The sequence below is a fragment of the Hemitrygon akajei genome, chromosome 3, assembly GCF_048418815.1.
Source record: "Hemitrygon akajei chromosome 3, sHemAka1.3, whole genome shotgun sequence".
NCBI lineage: Eukaryota > Metazoa > Chordata > Chondrichthyes > Myliobatiformes > Dasyatidae > Hemitrygon > Hemitrygon akajei.
The window spans coordinates 105,060,174-105,081,227 of NC_133126.1; the positions used below are offsets into that span (position 1 = coordinate 105,060,174).

General features: G+C 41.0%; 1 protein-coding gene across 2 annotated transcripts in view; it reads right to left on the reverse strand.

Annotated features, from left to right (window-relative positions):
* LOC140725279 (solute carrier organic anion transporter family member 2A1-like) overlaps positions 1 to 17,942 on the reverse strand; it is a 282,196-nt gene extending 264,254 nt beyond the window's left edge. For both annotated transcript variants that reach the window (XM_073040547.1, XM_073040546.1), the window contains exon 1: positions 17,783 to 17,942. In XM_073040547.1, the coding sequence (XP_072896648.1) occupies positions 17,783 to 17,920 (138 nt within the window). In that variant the 5' untranslated portion in view covers positions 17,921 to 17,942. The remainder of the gene's footprint in view (positions 1 to 17,782) is intronic.
* Positions 17,943 to 21,054: the final 3,112 nt, after the last annotated feature.

A 21,054-nucleotide genomic window follows, 5' to 3' on the forward strand; every position in this document is an offset into this window, starting at 1 on the left:
AAAAAGGGTTCTAAGAGTAAACCTAGCAATTATAGGCCTGTCAGTTTGACGTCAGTGGTGGGTAAATTAATGGAAAGTATTCTTAGAGATGGTATATATAATTATCTGGATAGACAGGGTCTGATTAGGAACAGTCAACATGGATTTGTGCGTGGAAGGTCATGTTTGACAAATTTTATTGAATTTTTTGAAGAAGTTACGATTAAAGTTGACGAGGGTAAAACAGTGCATGTTGTCTATATGGACTTCAGTAAGGCCTTTGACAAGGTTCCGCACAGAAGGTTATTTAGGAAGGTTCAATCGTTAGGTATTAATATTGAAGTAGTAAAATGGATTCAACAGTGGCTGGATGGGAGATGCCAGAGAGTAGTGGTGGATAGCTTTGTCAGGTTGGAAGCCAGTAACTAGTGGTGTGCCTCAGGGATCTGTACTGGGTCCAATGTTGTTTGTCATATACATTAATGATCTGGATGATGGGGTGGTAAACTGGATTAGTAAGTATGCAGATGATACTAAGGTAGGTGGCGTTGTGGATAATGAAGTAGGTTTTCAAAGTTTGCAGAGAGATTTAGGTCAGTTAGAAGAGTGGGCTGAGCAATGACAGATGGAGTTTAATGCTGATAAGTGTGAGATGCTACAATTTGGTAGGAATAATCCAAATAGGACATACATGGTAAATGGTAGGACATTGAAGAATACAGTAGAACAGAGTGATCTAGGAATAATGGTGCATAGATCCCTGAAGGTGGAATCTCATGTGGATAAGGTGGTAAAGAAAGCTTTTGGTATGCTGGCCTTTATAAATCAGAGCATTGAGTATAGGAGTTGGGATATAATGTTAAAATTGTACAAGGCATTGGTGAGGCCAAATTTGGAGTATTGTGTACAGTTCTGTTCACCAAGTTATAGGATGTCAACAAAATAGAGAGAGTACAGAGAAGATTTATTAAAATGTCACCTGGGTTTCAGCACCTAAGTTTCAGGGAAAGATTGAACAAGTTAGGTCTTTATTCTTTGGAGCATAGAAGGTTGAGGGGGGACTTGATAGAGGTATTTAAAATTATGAGGGGGATAGACAAAGTTGACGTGGATAGACTTTTTCCATTGAGAGTAGGGGAGATTCAAACAAGAGGACATGAGTTGAGACGGGGCAAAAGTTTAAGGGTAACACGAGGGGGAATTTCTTTACTCAGAGAGTGGTAGCTGTGTGGAATGAGCTTCCAGTAGAAGTGGTAGAGGCAGGTGCGGTATTGTCATTTAAAGCAAAATTGGATAGGTATATGGACAGGAAAGGAATGGAGAGTTATGGGCTGAGTGCAGGTTGGTGGGACTAGGTGAGAGTAAGCGTTCGGCACGGACTAGAAGGGCTGAGATGGCCTGTTTCTGTTCTGTAATTGTTATATGGTTATCTTGAGTAAATATTGATGCTAAAATCCATTTAACATCTCCCCTATTTCTTTCAGATCCATGCACAGATGATAACACAGATCTTAAAACTGGAACAATTTTGAACCTTACTATTCTTTTGTTCTTAATATATCTATAGAAGCTCTTGAAATTCTCCTCTGCCAAAGGAACCTCAGCATCTTTTAGAATTCATCTTAAGAATTTTCTTGCACTTGGTATATTCGTCAAAGACTTCATGTATCCCTTCCTGCCTATAGCTGCTATACACCTTCATCTTTTTAGCCAGTATCTCAGTATCCCTCAAAAAACCAGATTCCCAATACCATGCCTTTTATTTTAACAGGAACAGACAAACTCTGAAATATTAAGAATACACCTTTGAAGGTCTCCTACTCAACAACCATCCCTTTGCCAGAAAATAACCTGTCTCATTCCACACCTGTCAGATCTTTTCTGGTGCCATATAACCATAACCATATAACAATTACAGCACGGAAACAGGCCATCTCAGCCCTTCTAGTCCCTGAACGCTTACTCTCACCTAATCCCACCGACCTACACTCAGCCCATAACCCTCCATTCCTTTCCTGTCCATATACCTATCCAATTTTACTGTAAGTAACAATATCGAACCTGCCTCTACCACTTCTACTGAAAGCTCGTTCCACACAGTTACCACTCTCTGAGTAATGATGTTCCCCCTCGTGTTACCCCTAAACTTTTGCCCCCAACTCTCAACTCATGTCCTTTTGTTTGAATCTCCTCTACTCACAATGAAAAAAGCCTATCAATGTCAACTCTATCTATCCCCCTCAGAATTATAAATACCTCTCTCAAGTCCCCCCTCAACCTTCTACGCTCCAAAGAATAAAGACCTAACTTGTTCAACCTTTCTCTGTAGCTTAGGTGCTGAAACCCAGGTAACATTCTAGTAAATCTTCTCTGTACCCTCTCTATTTTGTTGACATCTTTCCTATAATTCGGTGACCAGAACTGTACACAATACTCCAAATTTGGCCTCATCAATGTACAATTTTAACATTACATCCCAACTCCTTTCTTTTTCAATATTTTTATTATTATTATTAATATCAATATAATAAGATTAATACATAGATAATGGGATTATAAACATACACATTTCAACTAAACATGAAAGAATACATAAGCAATAGTTACAATATAAATGAGTCTTCCCAAATCATGGATGATACAAGTAACATATAAACAAAGCAAACCTAGGTATATCATAATATATATTTTTAAAAAACAGAAAAGAGAAAAAAAATAATTATGCAATAATTATGAAAAACTAATCTAACAATCTAGTAATAAGGAAAAAACAAAAACAGAAAAAAAAGGAAAAAATAATGAAAAAAAGGGCTGTTTATAATATCTAACAAAAATACAAAATCTAGGTATATCATAATATATTTTGTAAATATATTTTGTATATCATAATATATTTTGTAATATATTTTGTATATCATAATATATTTTGTAATATCATAATATATCATAATATATTTTGTAATATATTTTGTATATCATAATATATTTTGTAAAAATACAAAATCTAGGTATATCATAATATATATTTTAAAAAAACAGAAAAGAGAAAAAGAAAAATAATTATGCAATAATTATGAAAAACTAATCTAACAATCTAGTAACTAATAAGGAAAAAAACAAAAACAGAAAAAAAAGGAAAAAAATAATGAAAAAAAAGGGCTGTTTATAATATCTAACAAAAATACAAAATCATCAGTGTCGTCAACTCCGATCCTCTCAACATATGTAAAATCAAAACTGGAAAAACAAATAGGCTTGGAACAGGGTCACATTACATCATATGAAAATATTGAATAAGTAGTATCCTTATCTTTTCAAAATTAATAGAAGTATCAAATACAACACTTCTAATTTTTTCTAAATTTAGACATAACATAGTTTGAGAAAACCAATGAAATACAGTAGGAGGATTAATTTCTTTCCAATTCAACAAAATAGATCTTCTAGCCATTAATGTAAGAAATGCAATCATTCGACAAGCAGAAGAGGATAAATGGACTGAGTCCATCATTGGTAAACCAAAAATTGCAGTAATAGGATGAGGTTGTAAATCAATGTTCAATACCGTGGAAATAATATCAAAAATGTCTTTCCAATATTTTTTCAAAAGCGGACAAGACCAAAACATATGAGTTAAAGACGCTATCTCAGAATGACATCTGTCACAAATAGGATTTATATAGGAATAAAAATGAGCCAATTTATCCTTGGACATATGAGCCCTATGCACAACTTTAAACTGTATTAATGAATGTTTAGCACATATAGATGATGAATTAACTAATTGAAGAATTTTATCCCAATTCTCAATAGGGATAGTAAGGTTAAGTTCTCTTTCCCAATCTTTTTTAATCTGAATGAAGGGCTCTGAATGTATCTTCATAATTATATTGTAGAGTTTTGATATTAGCCCTTTCTGAGAAGGTATTTCTCCAAAATACCTGAAGACACAAGATTTGGAAAGGTAGGAAGTACAGTATTTAAGAAATTCCTAATCTGTAAATATCTAAAAAAACTGAAATCTAGGCAAATTATATTTATTAGATAATTGTTCAAAAGACATAAAACAATTATCCAAAAATAAATCGGAAAATCGTAGTAATCCTTTAGTCTTCCAAGCTGAATAAGCTTGGTCTATAATAGAAGGATAAAAAAAGCAATTGGATACAATAGGAATATTTAAAACAATTTAAAACAAACTGAGTCAACCCAAAAAATTTCTGAAATTGAAACCATATACGTAAAGTATGTTTAACTATCGGATTGTCAATTCGTTTCTGCAATTTAGAAAGAGCAAAGGGAAGAGAAGACCCTAAAATAGAACCCAATGAAAATCCTTGTACAGATTTAATTTCCAAGTTCACCCAATGAAGGCCAAAAGATAAATCCCAATCCTTTAACCAACATATCAAATATCGGATATTGACTGCCCAATAATAAAACCTAAAATTAGGCAATGCCAATCCACCTTCCTTCCTTGCCTTCTGTAAATATTTTTTACCTAATCTAGGATTTTTATTCTGCCATATATATGAGGAAATTTTTGAATCAACATTAGCAAAAAAAGATTTCGGAATAAAAATTGGTACCGCTTGAAATATATATAAAAACTTGGGTAAAATAACCATCTTAATAGCATTAATCCGACCTATCAGAGATAAAGATACTGGTGACTATTTAGTAAACAAACATATAATCTAATCGATTAGGGGTAAAAAATTAACCTTAAATAAGTCCTTATAATTTTTTGTGATTTTAATCCCTAAGTAAATAAAAGAGTCATTAACTAATTTAAAAGGTAAATTTCCATAAATTGGAACCTGTCTATTTAAAGGAAACAATTCACTCTTATTAAGATTTAATTTATACCCGGAAAAATTACTAAATTGAGCCAACAATGATATAACTGCAGGAATGGATTTCTCAGGATCAGAAATAAATAATAATAAATCATCTGCATATAATGATAGCTTATGTATATCCGTCCCACGATTAATGCCAAAAATGTTCTGTGATTCTCTGATAGCAATTGCCAAGGGTTCTAAAGCAATATCAAATAATAATGGACTAAGAGGACAGCCTTGTCTAGTACCCCGAAATAAACGAAAAAGGGGAGATCTTTGATTGTTAGTAAACACCGAGGCTACTGGAGTATGATATATCAGTTTAATACAGGAAATGAATGTCGGACTAAAATTAAACTTCTCAAGCACAGTAAATAAGTATGGCCATTCAACTCTATCAAATGCTTTCTCCGCATCTAATGAAATGACACACTCTGAAGTGCTTTGTGAAGGAGTATAAACAATATTCAATAATCTCTTAACATTAAAAAAAGAATAGCGATTTTTAATAAAACCAGTTTGATCTTCTGAGATAATTTGAGGTAATACCTTCTCCAGCCTGGATGCCAGTAACTTGGAAAAGATCTTGGAATCTACATTCAATAAGGATATTGGTCTATAGGATGCACAGTCAGTAGGGTCTTTATCTTTCTTCAATATTAAAGAAATGGAAGCTCTATAAAAAGATTGTGGCAGATTACCCAGTCTAATTGCTTCTTCAAAAACCCTGCATAACCAAGGAGAAAGAGTAGAGGAAAAACATTTAAAAAATTCTACTGTATACCCATCTGGACCTGGTGCTTTCCCAGAATTCATAGAGGAAATAACCCCTTTAATTCCTGCATCCGTAATAGGAGTTTCTAATATTGAAAGATCATCTGATGATAATTTTGGAAAATTCAATTTCCCAAGAAAATCACACATGGTATTATAATCATGAGGGAATTCAGAATGATACAGGGAGGTATAAAAATCTTGAAAAGATTTGTTTATCTCATCATGGTTAACTGTCAGATCCCCATTCTGCTGACGAATCTTAGTAATTTGGCGTTTAACCAAAGCATTCTTCAATTGACTAGCTAACAGTTTACCCGATTTATCACTATGTATATAAAAATCAGATCTGGTTTTCATTAATTGATTTTCAATCGAAGATGTAAGTAATAAACTATGTTCCATTTGAAGTTCAACCCTTTGTTTGTAAAGCTCCTTACTAGGAGCAGTCGAATATTTCTTGTCAATCTCTTTAATTTTATCAACCAATAAAAGAGTTTCCTTCTTAATGCGTTTTCTCAAACCAACTGAGTCGGAGATAATCTGTCCACATATATATGCTTTAAAAGTGTCCCAAAGTGTTCCGCAAGAAATATCATCCGTGGAATTAGTTGAAAAGAAGAAATCGATCTGTTCCTTCATAAATTTAATGAAATCCGGATCTTGCAGTAAGGTAGAATCAAATCACCATTGTCTAGCACTAGAAGCTGTATCCGTAAATTTAATAGAAAGTTTTAATGGAGCATGGTCAGAGATGGCTATAATATCATAATTACAACCAATTACCGATGGAATAAAACAAGAGTCAATAAAAAAATAATCAATTCTCGAGTAAGAATGATAAACATGTGAGAAAAATGAAAATTCTTTGTCCTTAGAATGCCGAAATCTCCAAATATCAAAAATTCCATTATCAGTCAAAAAAGAGTTAATATAAGTGGCCGACTTATTAGGTAAAGTCTGAGTAGATATAGATCTGTCCAACAAAGGATTTAAACAACAATTAAAGTCACCACCCCATTATTAACCTATATTCATTTAGATTAGGTAGAGAAGTAAATAAGGACTTAAAAAAATTGGGATAATCCACATTTGGAGCATAAACATTAACCATAGCAACCTTTTTGTTAAAAAGTAACCCAGTAATTAACAAAAATCTACCATTCGGATCCGAAAAAATATTGTGTTGGACAAATGCAATAGAGGAGTCAATAAAAATTGAAACTCCCTTTACTTTAGCATTCGAATTCAAATGGTACTGTTGATTCATCCAAAACCTAAAAAAAACGATGATTGTCCTCTTTCCTCACATGAGTTTCTTGTACAAAAATAATATGTGCATTCAGTCTTTGGAATACTTTGAAAATCTTTTACCGTTTAATTGGATGGTTTAAGCCATTAGTATTCCAAGAGACAAAATTAATGGTCTGAGCCATATTTCTGAAATCAACCCTTTGGTATATAAAGGGTTAACCAAATTATGAACTCATGCACCCGGAAGAGGAACAAAAATAAGGGGCAGGCCCAGAAGTGACGACATCGCGGACATTTTAGTAGTTTAAAATCAGCTCAAATGAAAAAACTAAAAAAAAACTGATTTAAAGAACATAAGATTTAGAAAAAAAAAACCACCCCCCCACCCAAGAGGAAAAAGCTCCTTCCCAGCCAGGAGAAGGCTGGGAAGAAAGAGAAATGAAACTACCCCCATATCAGCAGAAGGCAACTCCGTATATAAAGGAAAAAAAAAGATCTACCCATAAAGAAATAATGATCACTATACTAAAACCAAACTTCTTAATATAATTGCTAGTAAAAAAAAACAAAAAGAATATAATCACTAGTAACTTATAAATCGGGTTAAAACCCAAACAAACCACAAAAAAAATTAAACTGTGATAAGAAATGCATTATAGGAAGAAGACGAGAGAAAATAAAACGGCAAAATCAAAAAAGCCAAAAATATTTTAAAGAAACCGCCATCTTAGTAAAAAAAAAATTCGCCTTCAAAGGATTAATAATAATGACCAAAGATAAAGTACAGTGATTGAAGTAAGTAAAATAAAAAGATTAGTACGTTGAAAAAAAACTTTAACTAGAGTATAAAATATAGAGAAAACCTACACCAATAGCCAGAAAGAAAATCTGGTTTTGGAAACAAAAAGCATCTTGCAACGATCAAAATCACTCATTTATTAGAGACGAGAATCTGCAGCAGTAGGGAAGTTCTCATTCAGAAAGCTTCGAGCTTCAGATGTAGAAAGGAAAACACGCCGTGATGCATTGGGAGGCGAGATTCTGAGCTTCGCAGGGTATAAGAGCACAGGTTTTAGATTTTTCTCATAACATTCGGACATCAGAGGTTTAAAAAGAAGCCTTGCCTTCATTACTTCTGGACTAAAATCCTCCACTAATCGAAAATCGAATTCTTGGAATTTGACCATCCCTACACGCCCAGCCACACGAATAAGTTGCTCTTTAACATGCACATAGTGAAATCGGACAATTACAACCGGTGGTTTAGCTGAAGCACTTGGTGATTGACGCATAATTCTGTGAGTGCAATCAAGTAACGGAGGACTGTCTGGGAATAAAGAAGGGAACGCATCCTTTAAAAGTTGAGCAAAATACTTCGAGGGGTCCCCTTGTTCAATACCTTCCGGGAGACCAAGTATGCGTAAGTTCTGTCTTCTGGACCGATTTTCAAAGTCGACACTCTTGGCTTTAAGTGTTTCCACCTGTTTAATCGTCGAAGATAATTTCTGCTCCAGTTTTTCGATTATCAAGTCTCGCTTCCGAGCGTCCTCTTGCAAAGTTGCGATTAGAGCTTGCTGCTGGTTAACTACTGAATCAGTGTTATCCATATTATCCTGAAAAGCCTTTATATCTTGTTTGAAAATTTGTCGTCGTTCTTCAAATTTTTCATTTAAAACCTCCAATAACATTTCATAAGTCAATTCAGTGCGCTTAGGATCGGTCTTTTTCTTCTTTCCGTTCCCGTTAGAATCTTTCCAAGGGTCTCGCCCTTTAGATCTCAAAGCCATTTCTGTACTCATTTCTTCAAAATTCACAATAAACTCTTAAAGATAAGTCCAAAAAAGTAGCAAGAATCTTTTGGTGTAGGTAAAAGCAAGTTAAATAAGGGTGATCATAGGTTAAAAAAAGTAAAGGTTATGGAGCGAATCTGAAACAGTGCTCACTCCATGAGCGTCTCCTGACATCCCAACTCCTATACTCAATGCTCTGATTTATAAAGACCGGCATATCAAAAGCTTTCTTCACCACCTTCAGGAAACTATGCACCATTATTCCTAGATCACTCTGTTCTACTGCATTCTTCAATGCCCTACCATTTACCATGTATGTCCTATCTGGATTATTCCTACCAAAATGTAGCACCTCACACTTATCAGCATTAAACTCCATCTACCATCTTTCAGCCCACTCTTCTAACTGGCCTAAATCTCTCTGCAAGCTTTGCAAACCTACTTCATTATCCACAACGCCACCTATCTTAGTATTATCTGCATACTTACTAATCCAATTTACCACCCCATCATCCAGATCATTGATGTATATGACAAACAATACTGGACCCAGTACAGCTCCCTGAGGTACACCACTAGTCACCAGCCTCCAACCTGACAAACAGTTATCCACCACTACTCTCTGGCATCTCCCACACAGCCACTGTTGAATCCATTTTACTACTTCAATATTAACACCTAAAGATTGAACCTTCCTAACTAACCTTCCATGCGGAACCCTGTCAAAGGCCTTACTGAAGCCCATATAGACAACATCCACTGCTTTACCCTTGTCTACTTTCCTAGGAAAGTAAAAAATTCAATAAGATTAATCAAACATGACCTTCCCCGCACAAATACATCAAAATAGGTCTTTCTGCAATTTAGAATCTTAACCTAAAGAGCAGTCCTATCCTTCTCCATAATTATCTTGAAACTAATGTAATTATAATCACTTGGATCCAAAGAGTTCTTCTACATACACTTCTATCATGTGTCCAATCCAGAATCGCACTCTCTAGTTGGTATGTCAAATATATTGGTTAGAGAAACTTTCCTGAACGCATTTAGGAATCTCTATCCCTCTAGCCATTTTTGCAGTATGGGAGTCACAGTCAATATATATATAAAATCACCTACTATCACATTTTTCTTGCAATTGTGTGTTGTCTCTCTACAAATTTGTTCCTCTAAACCCCTCTGACAATTGGGTGGGTAAATAATATAATACTATGGTCATCTCTCTCTTATCTCAATTCCAGCCATAGCTTCAGTAGATCAGCCCTCTAGTCTGTTACGTCAGAGCACTGCTGTGATAGTTCCCCTGACTAGTAATGCCCTCCCTCTGCCTTCAATTCCTCCTCACGTCTAAAACAAAAGAACACCGGAACATAGAGCTGCTTTCCTGCAACGAATGGCTACAATGTCATAATTCCAAATGCTCATGGTCTTACTCAAAAGAGTCTTCCCACCATATTCAACCTTTTGAACGCCTGTCTTTGTATGCAGACTTATCAACACCTTTCCCCACCACTCCACCATCTGCTCTGGCACTCTGGTTCCCATCCTACTGCAACTCTAAACATCCCAGAGCAGCACAAGCAAAACTTCCCACAAAGATCTTGATCATTCTCCAGTTCAGATGCAAACTAATTCTTTTGCACAAGTCCCACCGTCTCTGGAATGGAGCCCAAATATCTAAAAATCTAAAGCCCTTCCTTCTGCACCATCTTCTTAGCCAAATATTAAACTGTATTATATTTTTATATCTTCCCTCACTAGCATGTTGCATGGTTAAAAATCCAGAGTATAACCCTTAAAATCCTGTCCTTTAACTTAGCACCTAACCCCCTAAACCTAATCACGCTTCCTAAGATGGACGGGGGAGGGAGAGAGAAAGAAAGAAAAAGAGCGAGGGGCGTGTGGGAGAGAGAGCGAGGGGTGTGTGTGTGTGTGTGCGCATGGGAGAGAGAGCAAGGGGCATGTGGGCGTGTGCATGGGAGAGAGAGGGGCGCATGTGCGTGTGTGGGTGAGAGTGCGCGAGGGGCGTGTGTGCATGTGCATGGGAGAGAGAGCGAGGGGCATGTGTGTGGGAGAGAGAGCGCGAGGGGCGTGTGTGCGTGTGTTTGGGAGCGAGCGCGTGAGGAGCCTGTGCGTGTGTGTGGGAGAGAGAGCGAAGGGCGCGTGCGTGTGTGTGGGAGAGAGAGCGAAGGGCGCGTGTGTGTGTGTGTGCGTGGGAGAGAGAGCAAGGGGCATGTGGGCGTGTGCGTGGGAGAGAGAGGGGCGCATGTGCGTGTGTGGGTGAGAGTGCGCGAGGGGCGTGTGTGCATGTGCATGGGAGAGAGAGAGCGAAGGGCGCGTGTGCGTGTGTGTGGGAGAGAGAGCAAGGGGCATGTGTGGGAGAGAGCGCGCAAGGGGTGTGTGTGGGGGAGAGAGCGCGCAAGGGGCGTGTGTGTGGGAGAGAGCGCGCAAGGGACGTGTGTGTGGGAGACAGCCAGGGGTGCGTGTGCGTGTTTGTGGGAGAGAGAGCATGAGGAGCACGTGAGAGAGAGAGGTGGAGAGAGGGGGGTGGCGGAGTGAGAGAAGGGGGAGCGGGTGCAGGGTGGGGGGGTGGGAGTTGTGAGTGGGGGTGGAGGGGGAGTGGGGTGTGTGAGGGAGGAAGGGGAGGGTGAAGTGGGAGGGAGAGGTGGGTGTGGGATAGAGGGAGGGAGGAAGGGGAGGGGTGCAGGAGGGAGGAAGGGGGTGTCAGAGGGAGGAAGGGGGGGAGTCGGGGTGGGAGCGAGGGAGGGGGAAGAAGTGAGGGAGGGGTGGGAGGGAGGGAGTGGGGAGTGTGAGGGGGTGGGAGGGAGGGGGAGGGAGGGGGAGGAGGGGTGGGAGAATGGGAGGGAGGAGGAGAGGTGGGAGAGAGAGAGAGAGGGGAGTGGGAGAGAGGGAGGGGAGATCCATCCTTTTGACTATTAACATAGCTGTCGAACCTCTTGACCCGTTCTCGGATTGGAGGCTTGTCTGTGTGTGTCAGTGGTTGGGTGGGTGAGAGCTTATTTTGCTGTTGCTGAGTTTTGATATTGGCACATTATGCTGCAATTGGTTGAACCATATTTGGAATATTATGTTCTGTTTTGATCACCCTGGATATAGGAAAGACGTCATTATGCTGGAAAAAGTGCAAAGAAAATTTATAATACTGCTAGAACTCAAGGGCCTGAGAAGATGGGCAGGCTAGGAATTGATTTCTTGAACTATTAGACTGAGGGATGACCTTAAAGACACTAATGAAATCATGAGTGGCACAGATCGGGTGAATGATCAAAGTCATTTCCCAGTGAAAAGCAACCAAAATCTACATAGCATTGGTTTACGGTCTAAGGGGAAGATTTTGATAGGAACTTGAAGGACAACTTCTTCATGGAGAAGGTGGAGAGTACATGGGACAAGCTGCTAGATACAGCTGAAAATAGAGATAGAAGTAAATAGATAAAGAACTTGAATAAATAGTGTTGATAATAGAATGGATAGGTTGCTGTGAATTGCAAGAAAAAACATTAGTGATAATTGCCAAGCTTCCAGGAGTCCTTGTATCTGGACATTTTCATTGGCTGGCACTATCCACAGATTGGAACAGTTCAGAGAAATAATTACTTCCTTATCTCCCCACACCTATGCACTTTCCATCAGAACAGCTGATCACAAATCTAACATGCAAAATGCAAATACCAAAATAATAGGCAGGGAAGGGTCACTAGTTTCAACAAGAAAGTATTTCTTGTATCAATACAGGGGAACCATTGGTAACAAGAGGAAGAAGGAGGAGTCAGGGGCTGTAGGTCACAAGATGCAGAATGGAAAGCAGTAAGAGGATCATAATGTCCATCAGGAGAATGGAGCTACTCCACACCCTGAACTTCATCTCCCAGATGAGTAAAGGAAAGAGACATTGGCAGCACATTGTACGAGGACTCTCTTTTAAAAAAAAGAGACAAGGAGCAGTGTTCCAGACTCTGCAAAATAGAACTTACTTACTGCTTTGTCAGTGCACTGAATTAAATATAGTCATAATCAAGCAGAGAAAACAGGTAGTGGATGAAACACCTATACCCAGTTATACAGTCATCCTACCCTACCCCATTATACCACTGGCGTTTAGATGAAGGTCCTCCATCTCTCGGCTTTCACTAATGTCAGTCATGCAAATTCCAGGTGGAAACTCGGGAAAACCGTAGCACTCAGATGTACAAGGATTCTTCATTGCTGTTTCCATAACAGTTTTGTTTGACCATTCAGGGTTGTTAGCCCTAAGCTGTACCCCCAAACCTGGAGGACTGGTGGACCACTCTTAGTCTGTCCTCTACCTTTTGACCTGTTTGGCATGGGTGACCCAACCAAAAGCCAAGCATAAAGCCCTGACTCCAGCCAACATAGCTACAAGGTTAATTAAGGCACACCAGTGTCAAAACTCTTGCTGTCCACTACACCCCCAATCCTGATATCATTTGCAGATTTGCTGATGCATTTAACCACATTATCATCCAGATCATTGATACAGATGACAAACAGATCCAGCACTGATCCCCATGGCACTCCAGTCAGAAAGGCAACCATCTACAACCACTCTCCCCCTTTAATTCCTGCTGTCCTGTCACATATACAACAGCAGAATCCTGGAATACTGAGCTGCCAGTTCTGCCCCTCCTGCAACTAAGTCTGACTAATGGCTACAATATCAGAATTCCAGGTGTTCGATCCATGCTCTGAGTTCATCCACCTTTCCTCCGAAATTTCTTGCATTAAAATATACGCTGCTCAGGACATTAGTCGCATCATGCTCAACTTTTGATTCCTGACTTTGTCTGTTAAAATGACATCCGTCTCCACAACCTCTCCACTATCTGGCACTCTGGTTCCCATCACCCTGCAACTCCAGTTTAAACTCCCCCTCCCCCACAGCTAAGCAAACCTTCCCACGAGGAGATTAGACCATAAGATATAGGAGCAGAAGTGGGCCATTCGGCCCATTGAGTCTGCTCCGCCATTCAATCATGGGCTGATCCAATTCTTCCAGTTATCCCCACTCCCCTGCCCATACCCTTTGATGCCCTGGCTAATCAAGAACCTATCTATTTCTGCCTTAAATACACCCAATGAATTGGCCTCCACAGCCACTCGTGGCAAAAAATTCCACAGATTCACCACCCTCTGACTAAAGTAATTACTCCGCTCCTCAGTTCTAAAAGGACATCCTTCAATCCTGAAGTTGTGCCCTCTTATCCTAGAATCCCCTGCCATGGGAAATAACTTTGCCATATCTAATCTGTTCAGGCCTTTTAACATTCAGAATGTTTCTATGAGATACCCCCCCCCCCATTCTCCTCAACTCCAGGGAATACAGCCCAAGAGCTGCCAAACATTCCTCATATGGTAACCCATTCATCCCGCAATCATTCTCGTGAATCTTCTCTGAACCCTCTCCAATGTCAGTATATCCTTTCTAAAATAAAGAGCCCAAAACTTCACACAATATTCCAAGTGTGGTCTCACAGGTGCCTTGTAGAGCCTCAACATCACATCCCTGCTCTTATATTCTATACCTCTAGAAATGAATGCCAACATTGCATTCGCCTTCTTCACAACCGACTCAACCTGCAGGTTAACTTTTAGGGTATCCTGCAGAAGGACTCCCAAGTCTCTTTGCATTTCTGCATTTTGAATTTTCTCTCCATCTAAATAATAATCTGCCCATTTATTTCTTTCACCAAAATGCATGACCATATATTTTCCAACATTGTATTTCATTTGCCACTTCTTTGCCTATTCCCCTAAACAATCTAAGTCTCTCTACAGGCTCTCTGTTTCCTCAACACTACTCGCTCCTCCACCTATCTTTGTATCATTGGCAAATTTAGCCACAAATCCATTAATACCATAGTCCAATTCACTGACATACATCATAAAAAGCAGCGGTCCCAACACCGACCCCTGTGGAACTCCACTTGTAACGGGCAGCCAATCAGAATAGGATCCTTTTATTCCCACTCTGCTTTCTGCTGACCAGCCAATGCTCCACCCATGCAAGTAACTTCCCTGTAATTCCGTGGGCTCTTACCTTGCTAAGCAGCCTCATGTGCGGCACCTTATCAAAGGCCTTCTGAAAATCCAAGTATAGCACGTCTACTGAATTGAAGTAAGTTAGTCAGGCAGGATTTTCCTTTCAGGAAACCATGCTGTCTTTGGCCTATCTTTTCATGTGCCTTCAGGTACTCCATAATCTCATCCCTAACAATTGATTCCAACAACTTCCCAACCACTGATGTTAGGCTAATAGGTTTCCTTTCTGCTGCCTCCCACTCTTCTTAAATAGCAGAGTAACATCTGCAATTTTCCAGTCATCTGGTGCAATGCCAGAATCTATCGATTCTTGAAAGATCATCGTTAATGCCTCCGCAATCTCTCCAGCTACTTCCTTCAGAACCCGAGGATGCATTCCATCAGGTCCAAGAAAGTTATCCACCGTCGGACCATTAAGCTTCCTGAGCACCTTCTCAGTCACAAACTTCACTTCCCTGACACTCTTGAAAGACTGGTATACTGCAGATGTCTTCCACTGTGAAGACTGATGCAAAATATGCATTGGTTCCTCTGCCATCTCCGCACCTCTCATTACAGTATCTCCAGCATCATTTTCTATTGGTCCTATATCTACACTCAACTCTCTTTTACCCTTTATATACTTAAGAAAGCTTTTATTATCTTCTTTGATATTAGTCACCAGCATCTTTTCCTTCCCAATGACCTTCTTAGTTTCTTAGGCAAGTTTTTAAAAGCTCCCCAATCCTCTTTCTTCCCACTAGCTCTGGCTTCCTTGTATGTCTTCTATTTTGCTTTTACTTTGGCTCTAACTTCACTTGTCAGCCACAGTAGTGTCCTCCTTCTATTTGAAAATTTCTTCTTATTTGGAATATATATCTGTCATGCACTTCCCTCATTTTTTGCAAAACTCCAGCTATTGCTGCTCTGCTGTCTTTCCTACTAATTTCCTTTTACAGTTAACTTTGGCCAGTTCCCCTCTCATGCCCTTGTAATTTCCTTTATTCCACTGAAATACTGACACATTAGATTTTATTTTTTTCCTCTCAAATTTCAATGTGAACTTAACCTTAACCTTAAGCTCTCTTATCACTTCCGGATCATTGCACAGCACCCAATCCACTACAGCTGATCCCCTAGTGGGCTCAACAACCTGTTCTAAAAAGCCATCCGTTAGACATTCTACAAATGCTCTTTCTTGAGGTCCAGTACTGACCTGGTTTACCCAATCCACTTTCATGTTAAAATCCCCAATGATTATCATGACATTGCCTTTCTGACATGCCTTTTCTATCTCCTGCTATAATTTGTAAACCACATCCCGGCTGCTGTTTGGAGGCCTGTATACAACTGCCATTAGGGTCCTTTTACCCTTGCCATTTATTAACTCAACCCATATTAGTCCCCCTCCAGTTTAGGTGCAAACCATCTCTTTGACAGCCCAATCATCCAAAAAAATCTGACACCCTCCATCCTACAACTCCTCAGCCATATGTTAAACTCTTCCTGTTCTGGCCTCACGAGCAGTCCTGAGATCACATTTCAGCACTTAACTCCCTAAACTCTCTTTGCAGAACCTCGTCACTTGTCCTACCCATGACATTGGTACCTACATGGACTACAACTGCTGGCAGTTCACCCTCCACTTAAGAATGCTGAGGACTGGATCCGACATGTCCTGGACCCTGGAATCCAGGAGGCAACATACCATCGGGAATCTCATTCTTCTGCACAGAACCACCTTTCTGTTCCCCCTACTCATGAATCCCCCTCACCCCCCTTCCCTTTTGAGTCATAGATGCAGATTCAGTGCCACAGACCTGGTTGTTGTGACTTTGCTCAGCTGGGTCACCCCTGCCCCAACAGTATCCAAACTGATATACCTGTGGTTGAGAGGAGTGGTCACAAGGGTACTCTGCACTGGCTGTTTCGTCTTCCCCCTTCCTAACTGTCACCCACTTTCCCGTGTTCTGCACCTTGGGTGCAACTACCTCTCTACAGGTCCTATCTATCACCCTTTCAGTCTCCTGAATGATCTGAAGTTCATCCAGTTCCAGCTCCAACTCCTTAACATGGAGTGTTAGAAGCTACAGCTGGATGCAGTTCTTGCAGTTGTAGTGGTCAGGGACACTGGAGGTCTCCCTGTCCTCCCACAGCCCGCAAGAGGAGCATTCCACTATCCTGCCTGGCATCCCTACTGTTCCAACTGTACAAATACAAAGAAATCAATAAACTGGAAATAAACAGCTTTTTATCTTACTCAAGTCTCGAAGAGTTAAAGCCTCAAATCACCTCTAAGAATAACCAGGAAAGCACTAGATGCTTTTTTCAACCAACATTGTCCATATAAATAATGGCTGCTTCCCTTGTCACTGCTTTATTTTTACTTCTTATTGCCAATCAATCCCAATCGTTGACTGGCCGCTGTGCTAACACCAAACAGCAGTGAGTTAATGTCTTATACTCAATCTGCAAACCTGAGTAAGGGAGGTCTTCTCATGCTTCTGGTTGCCAACTGGTTGATGTTCTGCAAGTCCATTGCACTCTACATTGCCGCATCTCTGTACCTCCTGATAAATGAAGCCACTGAGGATCTCTACCCTCACAGGTCAACCTGATCTACCTTGGGAAGGCAAAGTTTCAGGGATGGAAATCATCTCAGGACTACTGTGCGATGGTAGGATTCACCTCCTCCTAGCAGCTGGGGTGCTCTACTGAAGGTGTGTTCAGACCAAGGGTGACCCTAAACCACCGAGTGTGATCCTGCAGAACGGCACGGTTTGGTCACGGCTAAACAGATGCACCGTCTTAATCCACTGCTGCCAATCCCCTAGCGTCCTCCTGCATCTAACCCCTCCACCCCACTGTGAGCACACACACTCAAACTCACTCTTACGCACTCAAACTCACTCTCATTCACACACACTCAAACTCACACACACTTACTCACTCTCACGCACTCACATTCATGCTCTTACACACTCACATTCTCAACCTCACTCTTGCACACACTCACATTCTGACACTCACGCTTACATACACATTCTCACTCTCACACTCACACACACCTTTAGTCTTTACCTTGATAGTGTGGAAGACGGGCAGGCGAAACCTAGTCGCGTTCGGCTCGTCTCGCCCAACCGGCCGCTCCTCGCACAGTTCCATGGCCGCAGTCTCACGGCTCGCTGGCCAGCGACACCATCTCCGGACTCGCTGCATTCTCAAAGGACAAGACGCTGCCACTGACCAACCGTCGTTCTGAGTCACTCGTTTCGGTCACGCAATTTATAGCTCGCACCCTAGTGACACGCGAACGTCACGAGCAGCTTTCGCGCACGAGCCCGCCCTCGCCGAGCCCGCTTTGCAGACAGTGCAAGCACCGGAATCAACCGCGCAAACTTTTTTACAGACAAGTGTCAAGACAACAAAGGAACTGACCAACTCGTTCATGCAGATAGTGCAAATGGTGCAGCTAATGTAAACTTTGCAGCGTTGCATGGATTTGAAGACAGTGCAAATATTGCACCCAGTGCAAAATTATACTCAATGCAAGGTCAGGTAACGTAAAGGCAGATGCTGCAAAGCTTGTGGTGATTTACATAGAGGTACTGTCTCAGCCCTACTCTCCCGACCTCATTAGGAGTGATTAATAAGTTCGTGGCCTACGGTAGAAGGAGATGAGTTATTAATTTCAAACTTTCTGCATAATCACTCAAAGAGTTGAACAGCATGTGTATGTAATGAGAGCTGTATAACTCATCTTCTACCTTAGGCCACGAACATGTCAATCACCCATGCTGTAGACACTTTCTGGAGGTCCAAGATTCATATGCTCCAGGACCACTGGACTAAGTGTGTAAATGTAGGAGGGGACTATGTTGAAAACTAAATGTGCTAGGTTTTCTGACATTGACTCCTTCTACCTCAGGCCATCAACTTATCAATCACCCCTCGTATTTAAGGCAGAAGTTGGAAAAATGGGGTGAAAACTGGCAAATGAAATTGAATGCAGGCAAGTGTGAGGTGATCTGCTTTGGGAGGACAAACCAGGGTAGGATTTGCACATTGAACAGTGGCAGTAGAACAGGATTAGGGGAAGTCAAGTGTCGCTAGTGACTGTATCTGCTGGAACAGTGTCCTGCTACAGCTCTTAGATCAGGTAGATCGGTTAGAGTGGCAGATGGAATCACTGGGGAGGCAGAGAGTGAGAGGCAGGTAGTGCCACTCCCTCTTATACAGGTACACTGCTTCAGATATTGTTTGGTGGATTGAGAGTAGCCACTGTTGCTTTTTTTGTGCAAGACGGGAAACAGATACTCCACAAAATGCTAGAGAAACTCAGCAGGTCAGGCAGCATCTATGGAAGGGAACGAACAGTCAACGTTTTGGGCTGAGACCCTTCATCAGGACTGGGAAGAAAGGGTGAAGAAGTCAGAATGTGGGGGAGGGGAAGGAGCACAAGCTAGCAGTTGATAAGTTAAGCCAGGTGAGGAGGAAGCTTGTGGGTGATGTAAGGAGGATGAAGTGAGAAGCTGGGAAATGATAGGTGGAAAAGGTAAAAGGCTGAAGAAGAAGGAATCTGATAGGAGAGGAGGTGGGCCATATGAGAAAGGGACACCAAGGGAGATGAAAAGGGAAGGGGTAAGAGAGGGACCAGAATGAAAAAGAATGAAGGGGAAAAAGAGAGACATTTTCAGAAGTTAGAGAAATCTAAGTTTATGCTATCAGGTTGGAGGCCATCCAGATGGAATATGAAATGTTACTCCACCAACCTGTGAGTGGCCTCATCAGGCACAAAACAAGGTTCATGGATTGACATGTTGGAATGGGAATAGGAAGTACAACTAAAATGTGTGATCACTGGGAAGAGCTGCCTGTTGTGGTGGACAGGGTGAAGGTGTCCCCCTGTCTACATTTGGTCTCACCAAAGTAATGGAGACAACACTGGGATCTGGCAGACTCAGTTGCTTACCCAACGGGCGCAATGACCACCCAGTTTAATTTTAATTTATATATTAAAACTGTTATATTTCATTGAGAATTAAACACTTTGCAGGAATATTGTTTCCTCCATGTTTAAATTGGAAGATAATATTAGGGGAAAGGGGACTTTATAAGGTTTGATGAACCTGTGGGATCAGTGACAAGATACACAGCAAAATGCATCAAGGATGTTACCATGATTAAATTCTACACTGCCAGGGAATAGCAAAAACCATGGCTAACTGCAGATGCTCATGCACTGCAACAATTACCGCCCAGTAGTTCTGACTTCAACAATCCTGAAGTGGTTTGAGTGGCAGGTAATGAATCATATAAAATCCCACCTTCCAGCTACATTGGATCCTTTCCAGTTCGCTTACCACTCAAACCAGTCCACTGATGATGCCATAGCATCAGCCCTCCACTCCATCCTGTTGCACCTAGAAAGCAGTGCCTCATACGCCAGGATGTTGTTCATCGACATCAGCTCGGCATTTAACACAATCATCTCTTAGAGGCTGGTGGGTGAACTGTTCTTGTTGGGACTCAACACTCCTCTCTGTAACTTAGATACTGGACTTCTTGATGGAAAGACCCCAGTCAGTTCAAGTTGGCAGCAACATCTCAAGCTCCAACACACTGAGCACTGGCACCCCAGCGTTGCATGCTCAGACCACTGATGGCTCACGACTGCACTGCCAGACCCAGCTCAAACTGCATCATCAAGTTCACTGATGATACTACAGTGGTTGGCCTTGGCAGCAACAATGACAAGTTGGCATACAGAGAGGAGGTAGTGAGGTTTGTCAAATGGTGTAAGACAACAACCTCAGTCTCAACATGGACGAGACAAAAGAGATGATTGTGGACTTCAGGAAGGCACAGGTTGACTTCTCTCCATTGCACATCGCTGCCTCTGCTGTGGAGAGAGTGAAGAGCACAAATATCCTTGGTAAGCACATGATGCATGATCTAACTTGGACCCACAACATCTCCGCGCTTGTAAAGATGGCACAGCAGTGTCTGCACTTCCTGAGGAGACTGAGGCATGCAAGGCCTTCTGTCCCCATTCTAACAAATTTCCACAGAATGGGCAGCAGCAAAAGTCAGGTGGAGCACCACCAGATGTGATGAGTTCTTTCTTTGAGTGGGGTTTTTTCTTAGAAACTGTAGCCAGTGCACAGGCGTGGGAAGCGTCAGAGGCAGAAGGCAGGCAGAGCACCACCAAACACGGTGAGTTCTTTCTCCTTGCGTGGGGGTTTTTCTTATTTTTTAAACCATAAAAGAGAGAGAGGGCCTAGCGGATTGGCCATCATTGGAGCAGCCATTGTTGGAGTGGGGCTAGAGTCAGAGTGGTGTTACGTATCCGT